Below are 17500 nucleotides of genomic sequence, written 5' to 3'. Positions count from 1 at the left end.
TTGAATCATTCACTCTCTTTGAATCATTCACCTCAATCACTCTCTTTGAATCATTCACCTCATCCACTCTCTTTGAATAATTTACCTCATTCACTCTATTTGAATCATTCACCTCATTCACTCTCTTTGAATCATTCACCTCATTCACTCTCTTTGAATCATTCACTCTCTTTGAATCATTCACCTCATTCACTCTCTTTGAATCATTCACTCTCTTTGAATCATTCACCTCATTCACTCTCTTTGAATCATTCACCTCATTCACTCTCTTTGAATCATTCACCTCATTCACTCTCTTTGAATCATTCACCTCATTCACTCTCTTTGAATCATTCACTCTCTTTGAATCATTCACCACATTCACTCTCTTTGAATCATTTACCACATTCACTCTCTTTGAATCATTCACCTCATTCACTCTCTTTGAATCATTCACTCTCTTTGAATCATTCACCTCATTCACTCTCTTTGAATCATTCACTCTCTTTGAATCATTCACCTCATTCACTCTCTTTGAATCATTCACCTCATTCACTCTCTTTGAATCATTCACCTCATTCACTCTCTTTGAATCATTCACTCTCTTTGAATCATTCACCTCATTCACTCTCTTTGAATCATTCACTCTCTTTGAATCATTCACCACATTCACTCTCTTTGAATCATTCACCACATTCACTCTCTTTGAATCATTCACCTCATTCACTCTCTTTGAATCATTCACTCTCTTTGAATCATTCACTCTCTTTGAATCATTCACCTCATTCACTCTCTTTGAATCAATCACACACCCACACACCTTTCATTAGAAGCTACTAGAACACAGACTTCCCATCATGCACTCTTATCTTCTAGCTACAGTTTAACACGGTGTAAAACCACTTCAAACGATTCCTGTAGTTTTTAACATCACACTGTAAATGAGAAGAAAAATGCCATCTCTTGACCCTTGACCTGCATGTGTGCAACTTTATGTGCCAAACAAACACTGCCTCATAACAAATCTACTACTCAAAAGCCTTAAGCAAAATGTGAAAATAACAAAACAAGAGATGATGAGGAGATGAAAGCAAGAGAAACATTCACTTTTACAGATGTTTTCATGAGGGAGGAAGAGGAACGTATCTCTGTCTTCTGTCATTTAAATTGGATCAACAGAACTCACACTAACAGAGCTCAGTCTACCATGCATTGACAGACATGCACATAAATGTGTTCTTAAAAGAGCTTTTCTGGATATAACATCTATCTTCTGGTTAAAGAGCAAAATAAAACAACAGAACGCCACTTAGTGGACAAAACAGAAAGCACAGCCCGGTGATAAATCAACAAATATCACAGAGCAAAATACATATGGAATGTTGAGCATGAAAATATTAGCATAATTTGAAAGTTGCAGTTTATACATTTTATTACAAACTAATTGTATTAATAAAAACACTGTAGCAGCCACAATGACTGTGTACATTTTAGCATAAAAATATCTATTTTCTCTTAGCTTCCAGGTAAACCAACAAATACTGTTAAAAGGGGATGTGATATTTCTGCTTTCCACGTTTTATGTACATTGTTTATGTGATATTTAGGGGGTAAATGAGTTAAATTATGACTGAAATGCTGTTTGCTGGCAAGTATTTAAGGTACTGTTTGTATATCGATAGCCCTTCACAGTATTTCAAGGCATTTATATTTGCCTTGCAATTAAGTACACAAATATTCTTGAGGAACCTCAAACGTGCTGCGTAACACGAGAATGAACCTCATTGGTTCTTGAAGAACCTCAAATGTGCTGCGTAACACGAGAATTAACCTCATTGGTTCTTGAGGAACCTCAAACATGCTGTGTAATACGAGAATGAACCTCATTGGTTCTTGAGGAACCTCAAACATGCTGTGTAACACGAGAATGAACCTCATTGGTTCTTTAAGAACCTCAAATGTGCTGCGTAACACGAGAATTAACCTCATTGGTTCTTGAGGAACCTCAAACGTGCTGCGTAACACTAGAATTAATGTCATTGGTTCTTGAGGAACCTCAAACGTGCTGCGTAACACAAGAATTAATGTCATTGGTTCTTGAGGAACCTCAAACATGCTGTGTAACACGAGAATGAACCTCATTGGTTCTTGAGGAACCTCAAACATGCTGTGTAATACGAGAATGAACCTCATTGGTTCTTGAAAAACCTCAAATGTGCTGCGTAACACGAGAATTAACCTCATTGGTTCTTGAGGAACCTCAAACGTGCTGCGTAACACTAGAATTAATGTCATTGGTTCTTGAGGAACCTCAAACGTGCTGCGTAACACAAGAATTAACCTCATTGGTTCTTGAGGAACCTCAAACGTGCTGCGTAACACGAGAATTAATGTCATTGGTTCTTGAGGAACCTCAAACATGCTGTGTAACACGAGAATGAACCTCATTGGTTCATGAGGAACCTCAAACATGCTGTGTAACACGAGAATGAACCTCATTGGTTCTTGAAGAACCTCAAATGTGCTACGTAACACGAGAATGAACCTCATTGGTTCTTGAGGAACCTCAAACATGCTGTGTAACACGAGAATTAACCTCATTGGTTCATGAGGAACCTCAAACATGCTGTGTAACACAAGAATGAACCTCATTGGTTCTTGAAGAACCTCAAATGTGCTGCGTAACACGAGATTGAACCTCATTGGTTCTTGAGGAACCTCAAACGTGCTGCGTAACATGAGAATTAATGTCATTGGTTCTTGAGGAACCTCAAACATGCTGAGTAACACAAGAATGAACCTCATTGGTTCTTGAGGAACCTCAAACATGCTGTGTAACACGAGATTGAACCTCATTGGTTCTTGAGGAACCTCAAACGTGCTGCGTAACATGAGAATTAATGTCATTGGTTCTTGAAGAACCTCAAATGTGCTGCGTAACACGAGATTGAACCTCATTGGTTCTTGAGGAACCTCAAACGTGCTGTGTAACATGAGAATTAATGTCATTGGTTCTTGAAGAACCTCAAATGTGCTGCGTAACACGAGATTGAACCTCATTGGTTCTTGAGGAACCTCAAACGTGCTGTGTAACATGAGAATGAACCTCATTGGTTCTCGCTGAAGCTCAAACATGCTGAGTAACACAAGAATGAACCTCATTGGTTCTTGAGGAACCTCAAACGTGCTGCGTAACACGAGAATTAATGTCATTGGTTCTTGAGGAACCTCAAACATGCTGCATAACACGAGAATTAATGTCATTGGTTCTTGAGGAACCTCAAACATGCTGTGTAACACGAGAATGAACCTCATTGGTTCTTGAGGAACCTCAAACGTGCTGTGTAACATGAGAATGAACCTCATTGGTTCTTGAGGAACCTCAAACATGCTGCGTAACACGAGAATTAATGTAATTGGTTCTTGAGGAACCTCAAACATGCTGTTTAACACGAGAATGAACCTCATTGGTTCTCGATGAAGCTCAAACGTGCTGCGTAACAAAAGAATGAACCTCATTGGTTCTTGAGGAACCTCAAACATGCTGCGTAACACAAGAATTAATGTCATTGGTTCTTGAGGAACCTCAAACATGCTGTTTAACACGAGAATGAACCTCATTGGTTCTTGAGGAACCTCAAACATGCTGTGTAATACGAGAATGAACCTCATTGGTTCTTGAGGAACCTCAAACATGCTGCATAACACGAGAATTAATGTAATTGGTTCTTGAGGAACCTCAAACATGCTGTGTAATACGAGAATGAACCTCATTGGTTCTTGAAGAACCTCAAACATGCTGCGTAACACAAGAATGAACTTCATTGGTTCTAGAGGAACCTCAAACATGCTGTGTAAAACGAGAATAAACCTCATTGGTTCTTGAAGAACCTCAAACGTGCTGCGTAACACGAGAATGAACCTCATTGGTTCTTGAGGAACCTCAAACGTGCTGCGTAACACAAGAATGAACCTCATTGGTTCTTGAGGAACCTCAAACGTGCTGCGTAACACGAGAATGAATGTAATTGGTTCTTGAGGATCCTCAAACATGCTGTGTAACACAAGAATGAACCTCATTGGTTCTTGAGGAACCTCAAACGTGCTGCATAACATGAAAATGAACCTCATTGGTTCTAGAGGAACCTTAAACATGCTGTGTAACACGAGAATGAACCTCATTGGTTCTTGAGGAACCTCAAACATGCTGTGTAACACAAGAATGAACCTCATTGTTTCTTGAGGAACCTCAAACATGCTGTGTAACACGAGAAATAACCTCATTGGTTCTTGAGGAACCTCAAACATGCTGTGTAACATGAGAATGAACCTCATTGGTTCTTGAGGAACCTCAAACATGCTTTGTAACACGAGAATTAACCTCATTGGTTCTTGAGGAACCTCAAACATGCTGTGTAACACGAGAATGAACCTCATTGTATCTCGAGGAACCTCAAACATGCTGTGTAACACGAGAATGAACCTCATTGGTTCTTGAGGAAGCTCAAACATGCTGTGTAACATGAGAACGAACCTCATTGGTTCTTGAGGAACCTCAAACATGCTGCGTGACATGAGAATGAACCTCATTGGTTCTTGAGGAACCTCAAACATGCTGTGTAACACGAGAATGAACCTCATTGTATCTCGAGGAACCTCAAACATGCTATGTAACACGAGAATGAACCTCATTGGTTCTTGAGGAACCTAAAAATTGCTGTGTAACACGAGAATGGACCTCATTGTATCTCGAGGAACCTCAAACATGCTGTGTAACATGAGAATGAACTTCATTGGTTCTTGAGGAAGCTCAAACATGCTGCGTAACATGAGAATGAAACTCATTGGTTCTTGGGGAACCTCAAACATGCTGCGTAACATGAGAATGAACCTCATTGGTTCTTGAGGAACCTCAAACATGCTGCGTAACATGAGAATGAACCTCATTGGTTCTTGAGGAACCTCAAACATGCTGCGTAACACAAGAATGAACCTCATTGGTTCTTGAGGAACCTCGAACATGCTGCGTAACACGAGAATGAACCTCATTGGTTCTTGAGGAACCTCAAACATGCTGCGTAACATGAGAATGAATCTCATTGGTTCTTGAGGAACCTCAAACATGCTGCGTAACACAAGAATGAACCTCATTGGTTCTTGAGGAACCTCAAATGTGCTGCGTAACACGAGAATGAACCTCATTGGTTCTTGAGGAACCTCAAACATGCTGCGTAACATGAGAATGAACCTCATTGGTTCTTGAGGAACCTCAAACATGCTGTGTAACACGAGAATGAACCTCATTGTATCTCGAGGAACCTCAAACATGCTGCGTAACACGAGAATGAACCTCATTGGTTCTTGAGGAACCTCAAACATGCTGTGTAACACGAGAATGAACCTCATTTGTTCTTGAGGAAGCTCAAACATGCTGCGTAACACGAGAATGAACCTCATTGGTTCTTGCTGAACCTCAAACGTGCTGTGTAACACGAGAATGAACCTCATTGGTTCTTGCTGAACCTCAAACGTGCTGCGTAACACGAGAATGAACCTCATTGGTTCTTGAGGAACCTCAAACATGCTGCGTAACACGAGAATGAACCTCATTGGTTCTTGAGGAACCTCAAACATGCTGAGTAACACGAGAATGAACCTCATTGGTTCTTGCTGAACCTCAAACGTGATGCGTAACATGAGAACGAACCTCATTGGTTCTTGCTGAACCTCAAATGTGCTGCTTCACACGAGAATGAAACTCATTGGTTCTTGAGGAACCTCAAACGTGCTGCGTAACACAAGAATGAACCTCATTGGTTCTCACACATTAAGCGAACATGCTTGAGCTTCCGTTTTCCACGACTGATGTGTGAGTTGATGATGTTTATATGTGAATAAAAGCCTAAATTCAATCTGTTCATCATATAAAGTGATCAAGTCTCTTTAGAAAAATTGGACTAAACCGCTCAATTCATGGATTAGTTTTATGATCTCTTTATGAACTTTTTGAAGCGTCACAGTGGTAGCTGCGTTGCTTTCAACAGAGGGAAAGAAAACTCTCAGATTTCGTCAAAAAGATCTTCATTTGTGTTCTGAAGATGAACGAAAGTCTTATGGGTTTGGAACCACATGAGGGTGAGTAATTAATGACAGAATTTTCATTTTTGGGTGAACTATCGCTTTAAGGCAAGTGTCAGTACTACACATGTTCATGATGAATTGATGTGATTGGATTAAAACCCTAAACTTCGTCCTGGAACGCTTATGCAAAGAACATAAATGATACAAATCTGATTTTCACCTGGCGTCCTAGAGACATTGACCAGAATATAGAATTGGGATGAGTAAATGATGACAGAATTGATGTACTCCCTTTCCTTTTATGTCTTTGTCTTGTGCTGTGCATGTGCTTTTGTGAAGAAAGTGAGTGGAGCTTGCCTTGGGCCCACTAATATATCAGCTGAAGCAACTAACATGACAAAAGGGAAATTATTAATAAACTGTTTGGGCAGACTCATTACGAATAAGAACGAGGACTTACTTTTCTACCGGAGAACAGCATGCACAGCTGGTGCATGGACCCTCCGTTCTTCGTCAGCTCTTTCTTCAGGGTTCTGGGTGATGGAAGCGTCCAGCCGCCCTTGTGTGTCCCTGACCCCTCCATGCAGTTGATGGCATTATCGGATGTGAAGCAGCTTGCTGTGCGCGGGTCCTGGAGGAGGCTGCCCTCGCTGTGTGTGCGTCTGCGCAGGGAATTCTGCACGCTGAGTCCAGCCGGGTGCTTTTCGCATGCAGAGGCCTCCACCATGCTCCTCCGTTTACTGTCACTGCGTTCCAGGTAGTTATCGTCACTGTCCTCCTCCTCCTCCTCCTCCTCATCATCCTCCTCCTCCTCATCCTCCTCATACTCTTCATCGGTGCCAGGGGTGGAGAGGGCGTCCGCACTGAAGGAGCGATCCAATCGCAGCTCGGGGATGACAAATGATGAAGACGATGAGGAAGGAGGAGCGTTGGTGTCCACCGCCTCTGAAGCGTTGTCCTCATCAGCAAGCAGCTGATTTTCATCAGTGTGCTCCTCTTTCTCATCGCTCGTGCTCCTCATCTCCTCCTCTTTCTCCTTGCCATCCTCCTCCCTCCATATCTCGTTCATGCTGCTCTCTGTGCTTCTCCCATCTTCTCCTTCGGTGGAGGGCGGGGGTGTTGGTGGGACCAGGTGGCAGTTCTCCTCCAGAGAGGAGCACACGTCCTCCAGCAGGGTGAGACTCCTGGACTGAGGGCTGCTCGCAGTGGTGGCTGAAGCGTCCGACAGGTTGCCCAGGGACTGGTCATCCTCAGAGGTCATTCTCTGGCCCCTGAGGTCACATGGCTCATCCTGCTTGGGTTCAAGCATCTGACAACAGAAGAACACAGTGTTGCAACACCGTTACATTACCATTTCTAACAGATATGCAGTATTACAACCAGTGCTCCGAACCGGTTCAAGGAACGAAAACCGGAAACGAACGAAATTTTCAGAGGAACGAAAACGAAATCAAAATCAATTTGAATCGTTCTGAACAGAAACGTTAATTTGAAATGGCCATTAACCGGTTAATAACGTTATTTTATCGTTCTTTTAATATTTTAATTTGGCAGTGACCAATAATGAATTGAGTAGTTCAGCATGTGATGTGACGGATCAAGCGTGAGTGAAATGCCCGCGCACCATCATCTATGAATCTACCGGTTACGCAAGTCAGTGTGAGCGCGCATTTACATTCCTCAAGTACATTTCTTTCCCCGCTGAGGTCTACAATGAAAGCGCAGGTATTGGAGGACATTCTTTTCGAACGTTTAAATAAGCAGTACGGACTTTAAGCTCAAATAGACTGATTTAGGCTAGTTTGTGGATTCCGTTTAAGCCTATCCAAGTAGGTTACTAGCATCTATCAAACATTTTTCCTATAGTCTTTCAGATTGCCAATACAGGACAGGTCAATGTTTTCTATATAGACGGTTGATGCTTCGTATTAAATGGTATGTTATATTGCATTAAATGATCAAGCTTTATTAGCTGACTGAATTTGATTATGTGATGCAGTGTTGCAGTGTTTGCTTTGAAATTACCAGTTGACGGTGCATTAACGGTTATCCAGTTTATTTATTCTTTATTCATGCAATTTTTAAAACAAGTCGTGTTGAAAAAAAGTGATGTACAAAGAATGTTATCACTCTTCTGAAAAGAATAGGCATAAGAGGCCACTTTAGATTGTCTAACGCTCCATTAAAACAGGTCCACTGTTTATGCTTTGTAATTAATGCATGTATGTCTGTTGTGGTTTTAAAAATGTTATGAAATAAATATTCAAGTTTAATTACCATGCGTTATATTATTATTGAGTGAAAATAAGTCTTTATTTATACATATTTGTTTAAAGTATTGGCTAAATTAAAATAACGTTATTAACCGGTATTTTTTTAAATCAAACTGTTTTCGGAACAGTAATGTTTATTGAGGAACGCAAAAACGGAAACGCTATAATATCGATTCTGCTCGGAGTGAACCGATTGATATTTTTTTCAGTTTTTAAGCCCTGATTACAACTAATGTGTCCCAATTCACCCTTCCCCGCAAGTTTGATTGACAGGTGATCTGACCAATCACAGCGCAGAATCTGCCGGTTTGTCCGACAAAGCATTCAGCAGAGTTAGTAGATTAACGTCGGTGGACTTGAACTTGGAAAAACGGTGTACTGACGTCTTTCCACAGTTGAAACAACATTTATTTTAGTGTTTATTCTAGGGATCGACCGATATGGATTTTTTAGTGCCAATGCCGATACCGATTTTTTTTCATCAGCCTTAGCCGATGACCGATACGGGCTGCCGATTTTCTTGAGCCGATATTTGGAGCCGATACTGCTTTTGCTCCCTCAATTTACATCATAAAAATGACACAATGATCATGATGATAACAATTAAAAATTTACAATTTAAAAAAGGAACATTTATTGAACTAAAAAAAACTATATTTAACAAATAGTAAAAACAGGTGATGTAGAACAAGAAAAAAAAAGAGTTCAGCGCTGAAAATAAATTCTGAAAATAAATATTTACGCATAAATAAAATAATTACACTATTGCACACAGTATCAACAAGCAACATCATAATAAAGTGCACACTGACTTTACTGTACTTAATTTTAAAACTATTTACAACCTAGTCATTTAATGGTTACACTCTAAAAAATGCTGGGTTAAAAATAACCCAAGTTGGGTTGAATATGGACTAACCCAGCAATTGGGTTGTTTTGACCCAGCGGTTGGGTTAAATGTTTGCTTAAAACAACCCAATCGCTGGGTTAAAACAACCCAATTGCTGGGTTAGTCCATTTTCAACCCAACTTGGGTTATTTTTAACCCAGCATTTTTCAGAGTGTAGGTGCACTTAACTTAATCTCTTGTAGAGCAACACCAGCGGTAATTCAGGAAAAAATCTCCCAATGCTCCACGTGAAACTTCATTCTTTCGACCTTTTACCATTGTGTCAATTCTCAATTGATTTTGATTAATATACGCGAGGGAGGGAGAGCAAGACAGTTTGAAGACGGTGAGAGCTGCCCTGTGGACGCCTGTCTGTAAATAATGCAGGGAAAAAAATATCGGCCAACGCAGCAGCCTTGTATCGGCCGTAAAAATCGCAAACATCGGCCAAATTTATCGGCCGGCCGATATATCGGTCTATCACTAGTTCATTCATGTTTATTTTTTGCTTATCAATGAACTAGAAGGAAGAGATCCACAAATGCACATATTCTTTGTTGCATGCGCAAATTATGATACACTAATGCAAAATAAAACATTCGTATTCACAAAAATGTCAAATGTCTCTATTTGTACAAATCGCGGAACATTCATGCAATTCTGTATTCTGTATTTTGCACACACAAGTTAAAAGGCATTTGTTTGTGGATAATAAAAAATATCTGTATCATAGTTCATGGATTATTTTGTGTGCATTTATTAATCATTTTGAGTCTAAAATCATCCCATATCCCTCCGTCTCTCTGTCACACACTTTCAATGCATTTGAATGGATTGACGACAGTTTCACTATACAGGTATTTGCAGCAATCTTTGGTAAACAGTACAGCATAGTGTGCATTGATTATTACATCAACCATCATTTTATTATGGAAAGTGATGGAGATGCAACATTGATAACATTAATGTTAATGTTTTTCTTGTATTTTGCCCTCAGGTATTCCTTACTAATTGGTCACTCATACTCATTAGTGGTCAAATATGACCATACACCTTAACTATTTTTCCATTAAATACATGTTATATATTTTAGTTTAATAATATTTATTGAATATTTTGAGGAGATCTTTTGGTACTAAATAGGCCTACTATTTGTGCAATTATTATGGTCCATTAATGACAATTTAATGAATTAAAATATTTGTCTTCTAATATTTCTCTTATTTATATTACAATTAGAGTAGTAATTAAGGTTAAAATGGAGAATTCCAATGCAAAGAGGCAAATTAGAGTCATTATATGGCTGGAAAAATAATAAATTTAATTTGTAATGCCATGGTTTACCCACTATAGGTGCCTATATGGCTCTTTAATAAATATACATGTATCATGTTGCTCAAAAAAGTATTGCAGATCATAACTGCTTACTTATTTTTAGGTTTTGCATTTTAATAGATATTTAGACATGATCAAACACTAGATTTCTTTAAATGTGAAATTTTAAAGCGTTAATAATTAACATCCTAATATTTTAAATGATACTTATATAAAATCACACACAAGTGAATATTAATGAATGCGAGCAAATATAATTTAAAATAGTTTAAAATAGAGCTAAAAAGGCAAGCTTATTTTTCCTTATATGTACAGTAGGCTATATAGATATGAATTGAAACTGAATCAAGTGAAACTGAATCAACAACCCCACCCAAACAGCCCCAACCACTGCCCCACCGCCCACCCCGACCCAAGCCCTCGCCCTCCCACCACCACAAATTGGTTTCTAATCTGTGGGAAACACTGAATGGTAACCCTTTACTTAAAGCCTTTATGTATAATGCATTATAAAAGTATTTTTAATGCAGTAATTATGCCTTGTAACGCACCTTATAATGGATTGTATGGTCTCATGAATAACTGTAAACCACAGTTATAATGCATTATAATACTCATCTAATCAATGAACACACCTTTAGAAAGTATTTCAGAATCTGCAAATATTATAATGCATTTTAACATTAACTGAAAAGATGTAATGCATTATAGTGTAAATTATGAATACCTTATAATGCATTATACATAAGTGCTTTAAGTAAAGTGTTACTGAATAAATATGTATTAATCAATAATGCCCCGTAATCATCATTTGTGTGAACAGGAATACAAATTGTTGATGTTTTGCTGCCTCTAGTGTTCATTGTAGACTCACATTGGATTGACCCTTCTATGTTTGAACTTATTAATTTAAGTTGGTTGAATCTTTAAGTTTGTAAAAACTATTAAACTCAAGTTGAGTAAACTCTAAAAAGTCCTGCAGCTGATTGTATTAAAATATCTATGTTAGGAAAACTCTATATTTCAATAAGTCTATAAGTTTGGTGTACTTGGGCATAAATGTTGTTTGAACAGACACACAACTTGAATTTTTAAAGTTTGTTCAACCAATTGACCTTCAAGTTGAGTAAACTCAAAAAATGTCCTGATGCTGGTTGCCTTAAACATTTACATTTTCTCAACTTCTGATTTTTTACAGTGTATGTATTGGTACATTTTGTGAGTTTTGTAAGAATGTTTTGCAAGTCCTGACCAAGAGTACATATGTGACGTGTTGCAACTACCCAGGCAGTCCATCACAGTACATAAAATATAGATATATCATATTTGCAAACCTGGTCCTGCAAACCCACATCACTTCATATCTTGTCACACATTTAGTCACTTTACAATAAATGCAAAAGTAGTTCTAAAAACAAAAATAAGTGAGTTAATTCAGACACTGAAGGGTCAGAATTAGAGTTATAATGATCTACAGTAGCACACGTAGGCCAATACGCATGAGGAAAAGAAGTGTGAAACTATAATATCAGCAATAACAGACATTCACATTCAGATGGGATTCGATTTTCCTTGGGGAGAAAGCCGGAAAACAAAAGGTAATTTAATTTCCTCTGGAATCAACGTGCAGGAATTTGTGCAGAGATTGTGTGAGAAAAAACACAGCCTTGGCAGATACAGGATGGGATTAAAATCACAACATACTGCGAAACATGAATTTCCTTCAGGAAAACTAGTCCCGTCTGAATAGGGCTTATTTTGTGTCTTTGTTTTTGTTTCAGGTTCCACAGATGCTGAGCGCAATTTGATAAAAAAACAGAGGGAAGACATTTGAACCTCTGTTGTAGAAATTTAGACAATGTAGAAACACTGTGTAATTCATTTAACATTTACTAGGCTGCTTGCAAAGCTGAAAAGAAGAATCTATAAAGCATTTTCAGACATGGGAAATGCATCTCGTCTCACCAGAGTTGGGGATAAAATGTGTCGTCTTTAAAAAATGAATGACCAGAAAAGGGGGATATCAAAAGCAGACGCAGGGAAACTAGTTCTTCAACATTGTCTACGGGTTTAATAGTTCTGGCTGTCTCTCAAGATAGCATCAAATAACAGAAGGACAGATGGATAAATGGATGGATGATAGATCAGTGGGTGGATGATAGATAGATGGATGGATGATAGATCAGTGGGTGGATGATAGATAGATGGATGGATGATAGATCAGTGGGTGGATGATAGATAGATGGATGGATGATAGATTAGTGGGTGGATGATAGATAGATGGATGGATGATAGATTAGTGGGTGGATGATAGATAGATGGATGGATGATAGATTAGTGGGTGGATGATAGATAGATGGATGGATGATAGATTAGTGGGTGGATGATAGATAGATGGATGGATTATAGATCAGTGGGTGGATGATAGATAGATGGATGGATGATAGATCAGTGGGTGGATGATAGATAGATGGATGGATGATAGATCAGTGGGTGGATGATAGATAGATGGATGGATGATAGATCAGTGGGTGGATGATAGATAGATGGATGGATGATAGATCAGTGGGTGGATGATAGATAGATGGATGGATGATAGATCAGTGGGTGGATGATAGATAGATGGATGGATGATAGATCAGTGGGTGGATGATAGATAGATGGATGGATGATAGATCAGTGGGTGGATGATAGATAGATGGATGGATGATAGATCAGTGGGTGGATGATAGATGGATGGATGGATGATAGATTAGTGGGTGGATGATAGATAGATGGATGGATGATAGATTAGTGGGTGGATGATAGATAGATGGATGGATGATAGATCAGTGGGTGGATGATAGATAGATGGATGGATGATAGATCAGTGGGTGGATGATAGATAGATGGATGGATGATAGATCAGTGGGTGGATGATAGATAGATGGATGGATGATAGATCAGTGGGTGGATGATAGATAGATGGATGGATGATAGATCAGTGGGTGGATGATAGATAGATGGATGGATGATAGATCAGTGGGTGGATGATAGATAGATGGATGGATGATAGATCAGTGGGTGGATGATAGATAGATGGATGGATGATAGATCAGTGGGTGGATGATAGATAGATGGATGGATGATAGATCAGTGGGTGGATGATAGATAGATGGATGGATGATAGATCAGTGGGTGGATGATAGATGGATGGATGGATGATAGATTAGTGGGTGGATGATAGATAGATGGATGGATGATAGATTAGTGGGTGGATGATAGATAGATGGATGGATGATAGATCAGTGGGTGGATGATAGATAGATGGATGGATGATAGATCAGTGGGTGGATGATAGATAGATGGATGGATGATAGATCAGTGGGTGGATGATAGATAGATGGATGGATGATAGATCAGTGGGTGGATGATAGATAGATGGATGGATGATAGATCAGTGAGTGGATGATAGATAGATGGATTGATGGATGATAGATCAGTGGGTGGATGAAAGATAGATGGATGGATGATAGATCAGTGGATGGATGAAAGATAGATGGATGGATGATAGATCAGTGGGTGGATGAAAGATAGATGGATGGATGATAGAAAAGTGGGTGAATGAAAGATAGATGGATGGATGATAGATCAGTGGGTGGATGAAAGATGGATGGATGATAGATCAGTGGATGGATGATAGATAGATAGATGGATTGATGGATGATAGATCAGTGGGTGGACGAAAGATAGATGGATGGATGATAGATCAGTGGGTGGATGATAGATAGATGGATGGATGATAGATCAGTGGGTGGATGAAAGATAGATGGATGGATGATAGATCAGTGGATGGATGATAGATAGATGGATTGATGGATGATAGATCAGTGGGTGGATGAAAGATAGATGGATGGATGATAGATCAGTGGATGGATGAAAGATAGATGGATGGATGATAGATCAGTGGGTGGATGAAAGATAGATGGATGGATGATAGATCAGTGGGTGGATGAAAGATAGATGGATGGATGATAGATCAGTGGGTGGATGAAAGATAGATGGATGGATGATAGATCAGTGGATGGATGAAAGATAGATGGATGGATGATAGATCAGTGGGTGGATGAAAGATAGATGGATGGATGATAGAAAAGTGGGTGAATGAAAGATAGATGGATGGATGATAGATCAGTGGGTGGATGAAAGATGGATGGATGATAGATCAGTGGATGGATGATAGATAGATGGATTGATGGATGATAGATCAGTGGGTGGACGAAAGATAGATGGATGGATGATAGATCAGTGGGTGGATGATAGATAGATGGATGGATGATAGATCAGTGGGTGGATGAAAGATAGATGGATGGATGATAGATCAGTGGATGGATGATAGATAGATGGATTGATGGATGATAGATCAGTGGGTGGATGAAAGATAGATGGATGGATGATAGATCAGTGGATGGATGAAAGATAGATGGATGGATGATAGATCAGTGGGTGGATGAAAGATAGATGGATGGATGATAGATCAGTGGGTGGATGAAAGATAGATGGATGGATGATAGATCAGTGGGTGGATGATAGATAGATGGATGGATGATAGATCAGTGGATGGATGATAGATAGATGGATTGATGGATGATAGATCAGTGGGTGGATGAAAGATAGATAGATGGGTAGATGGATGATAGATCAGTGGGTGGATGAAAGATAGATAGATGGGTAGATGGATTATAGATCAGTGGGTGGATGAAAGATAGATGGATGGATGATAGAAAAGTGGGTGAATGAAAGATAGATGGATGGATGATAGATCAGTGGGTGGATGAAAGATGGATGGATGATAGATCAGTGGATGGATGATAGATAGATGGATTGATGGATGATAGATCAGTGGGTGGACGAAAGATAGATGGATGGATGATAGATCAGTGGGTGGATGATAGATAGATGGATGGATGATAGATCAGTGGGTGGATGAAAGATAGATGGATGGATGATAGATCAGTGGATGGATGATAGATAGATGGATTGATGGATGATAGATCAGTGGGTGGATGAAAGATAGATGGATGGATGATAGATCAGTGGATGGATGAAAGATAGATGGATGGATGATAGATCAGTGGGTGGATGAAAGATAGATGGATGGATGATAGATCAGTGGGTGGATGAAAGATAGATGGATGGATGATAGATCAGTGGGTGGATGAAAGATAGATGGATGGATGATAGATCAGTGGATGGATGAAAGATAGATGGATGGATGATAGATCAGTGGGTGGATGAAAGATAGATGGATGGATGATAGAAAAGTGGGTGAATGAAAGATAGATGGATGGATGATAGATCAGTGGGTGGATGAAAGATGGATGGATGATAGATCAGTGGATGGATGATAGATAGATGGATTGATGGATGATAGATCAGTGGGTGGACGAAAGATAGATGGATGGATGATAGATCAGTGGGTGGATGATAGATAGATGGATGGATGATAGATCAGTGGGTGGATGAAAGATAGATGGATGGATGATAGATCAGTGGATGGATGATAGATAGATGGATTGATGGATGATAGATCAGTGGGTGGATGAAAGATAGATGGATGGATGATAGATCAGTGGATGGATGAAAGATAGATGGATGGATGATAGATCAGTGGGTGGATGAAAGATAGATGGATGGATGATAGATCAGTGGGTGGATGAAAGATAGATGGATGGATGATAGATCAGTGGGTGGATGATAGATAGATGGATGGATGATAGATCAGTGGATGGATGATAGATAGATGGATTGATGGATGATAGATCAGTGGGTGGATGAAAGATAGATAGATGGGTAGATGGATGATAGATCAGTGGGTGGATGAAAGATAGATAGATGGGTAGATGGATTATAGATCAGTGGGTGGATGGATGGATGGATGGATGGATGGATAGATGGATGGATGGACGGATTATAGATCAGTGGATGGATGGATGATAGATTGATGGATGGATGGATGATAGATGGATGATAGATTGATGGATGGATGATAGATTGATGGACGGATGGATGGATGACAGATTGATGGATGTTAGATGGATGATTGATTGATGGATGAATGGATGATAGATGGATGGGTGGATGGATGATAGATTGATGGATGGATGGATGACAGATTGATAGATGAATGGATGTTAGATGGATGGATGGTTGATAGATTGATGGATGGATGGATGATAGATGGATGGATGGATAGATGGATGATCGATTGATGGACGGATGATAGATTGATTGATTGATGGATGATAGATTGATGGATGGATGAAAGATGGATGATAGATCAGTGGGTGGATGAAAGATAGATGGATGGATGATAGAAAAGTGGGTGAATGAAAGATAGATGGATGGATGATAGATCAGTGGGTGGATGAAAGATGGATGGATGATAGATCAGTGGATGGATGATAGATAGATGGATTGATGGATGATAGATCAGTGGGTGGACGAAAGATAGATGGATGGATGATAGATCAGTGGGTGGATGATAGATAGATGGATGGATGATAGATCAGTGGGTGGATGAAAGATAGATGGATGGATGATAGATCAGTGGATGGATGATAGATAGATGGATTGATGGATGATAGATCAGTGGGTGGATGAAAGATAGATGGATGGATGATAGATCAGTGGATGGATGAAAGATAGATGGATGGATGATAGATCAGTGGGTGGATGAAAGATAGATGGATGGATGATAGATCAGTGGGTGGATGAAAGATAGATGGATGGATGATAGATCAGTGGGTGGATGATAGATAGATGGATGGATGATAGATCAGTGGATGGATGATAGATAGATGGATTGATGGATGATAGATCAGTGGGTGGATGAAAGATAGATAGATGGGTAGATGGATGATAGATCAGTGGGTGGATGAAAGATAGATAGATGGGTAGATGG

The 17500-nt window shown here is 39.4% G+C and overlaps 1 protein-coding gene across 7 annotated transcripts in view; it reads right to left on the bottom strand.

Annotated features, from left to right (window-relative positions):
- Positions 1-17500, bottom strand: part of rgs3a (regulator of G protein signaling 3a) — a 308005-nt gene that overhangs the window by 109504 nt on the left and 181001 nt on the right. For all 7 annotated transcript variants that reach the window (XM_079815949.1, XM_079815950.1, XM_079815953.1 and 4 more), the window contains one exon: positions 6521-7369. In XM_079815949.1, the coding sequence (XP_079672075.1) occupies positions 6521-7369 (849 nt within the window). The remainder of the gene's footprint in view (positions 1-6520; positions 7370-17500) is intronic.

This window comes from Gobio gobio (assembly GCF_949357685.1).
Source record: "Gobio gobio genome assembly, chromosome: 4".
Lineage (NCBI taxonomy): Eukaryota > Metazoa > Chordata > Actinopteri > Cypriniformes > Gobionidae > Gobio > Gobio gobio.
Note: the sequence above shows the minus strand (reverse complement) of the source record. Positions and strands in the feature narration are given on the sequence as shown.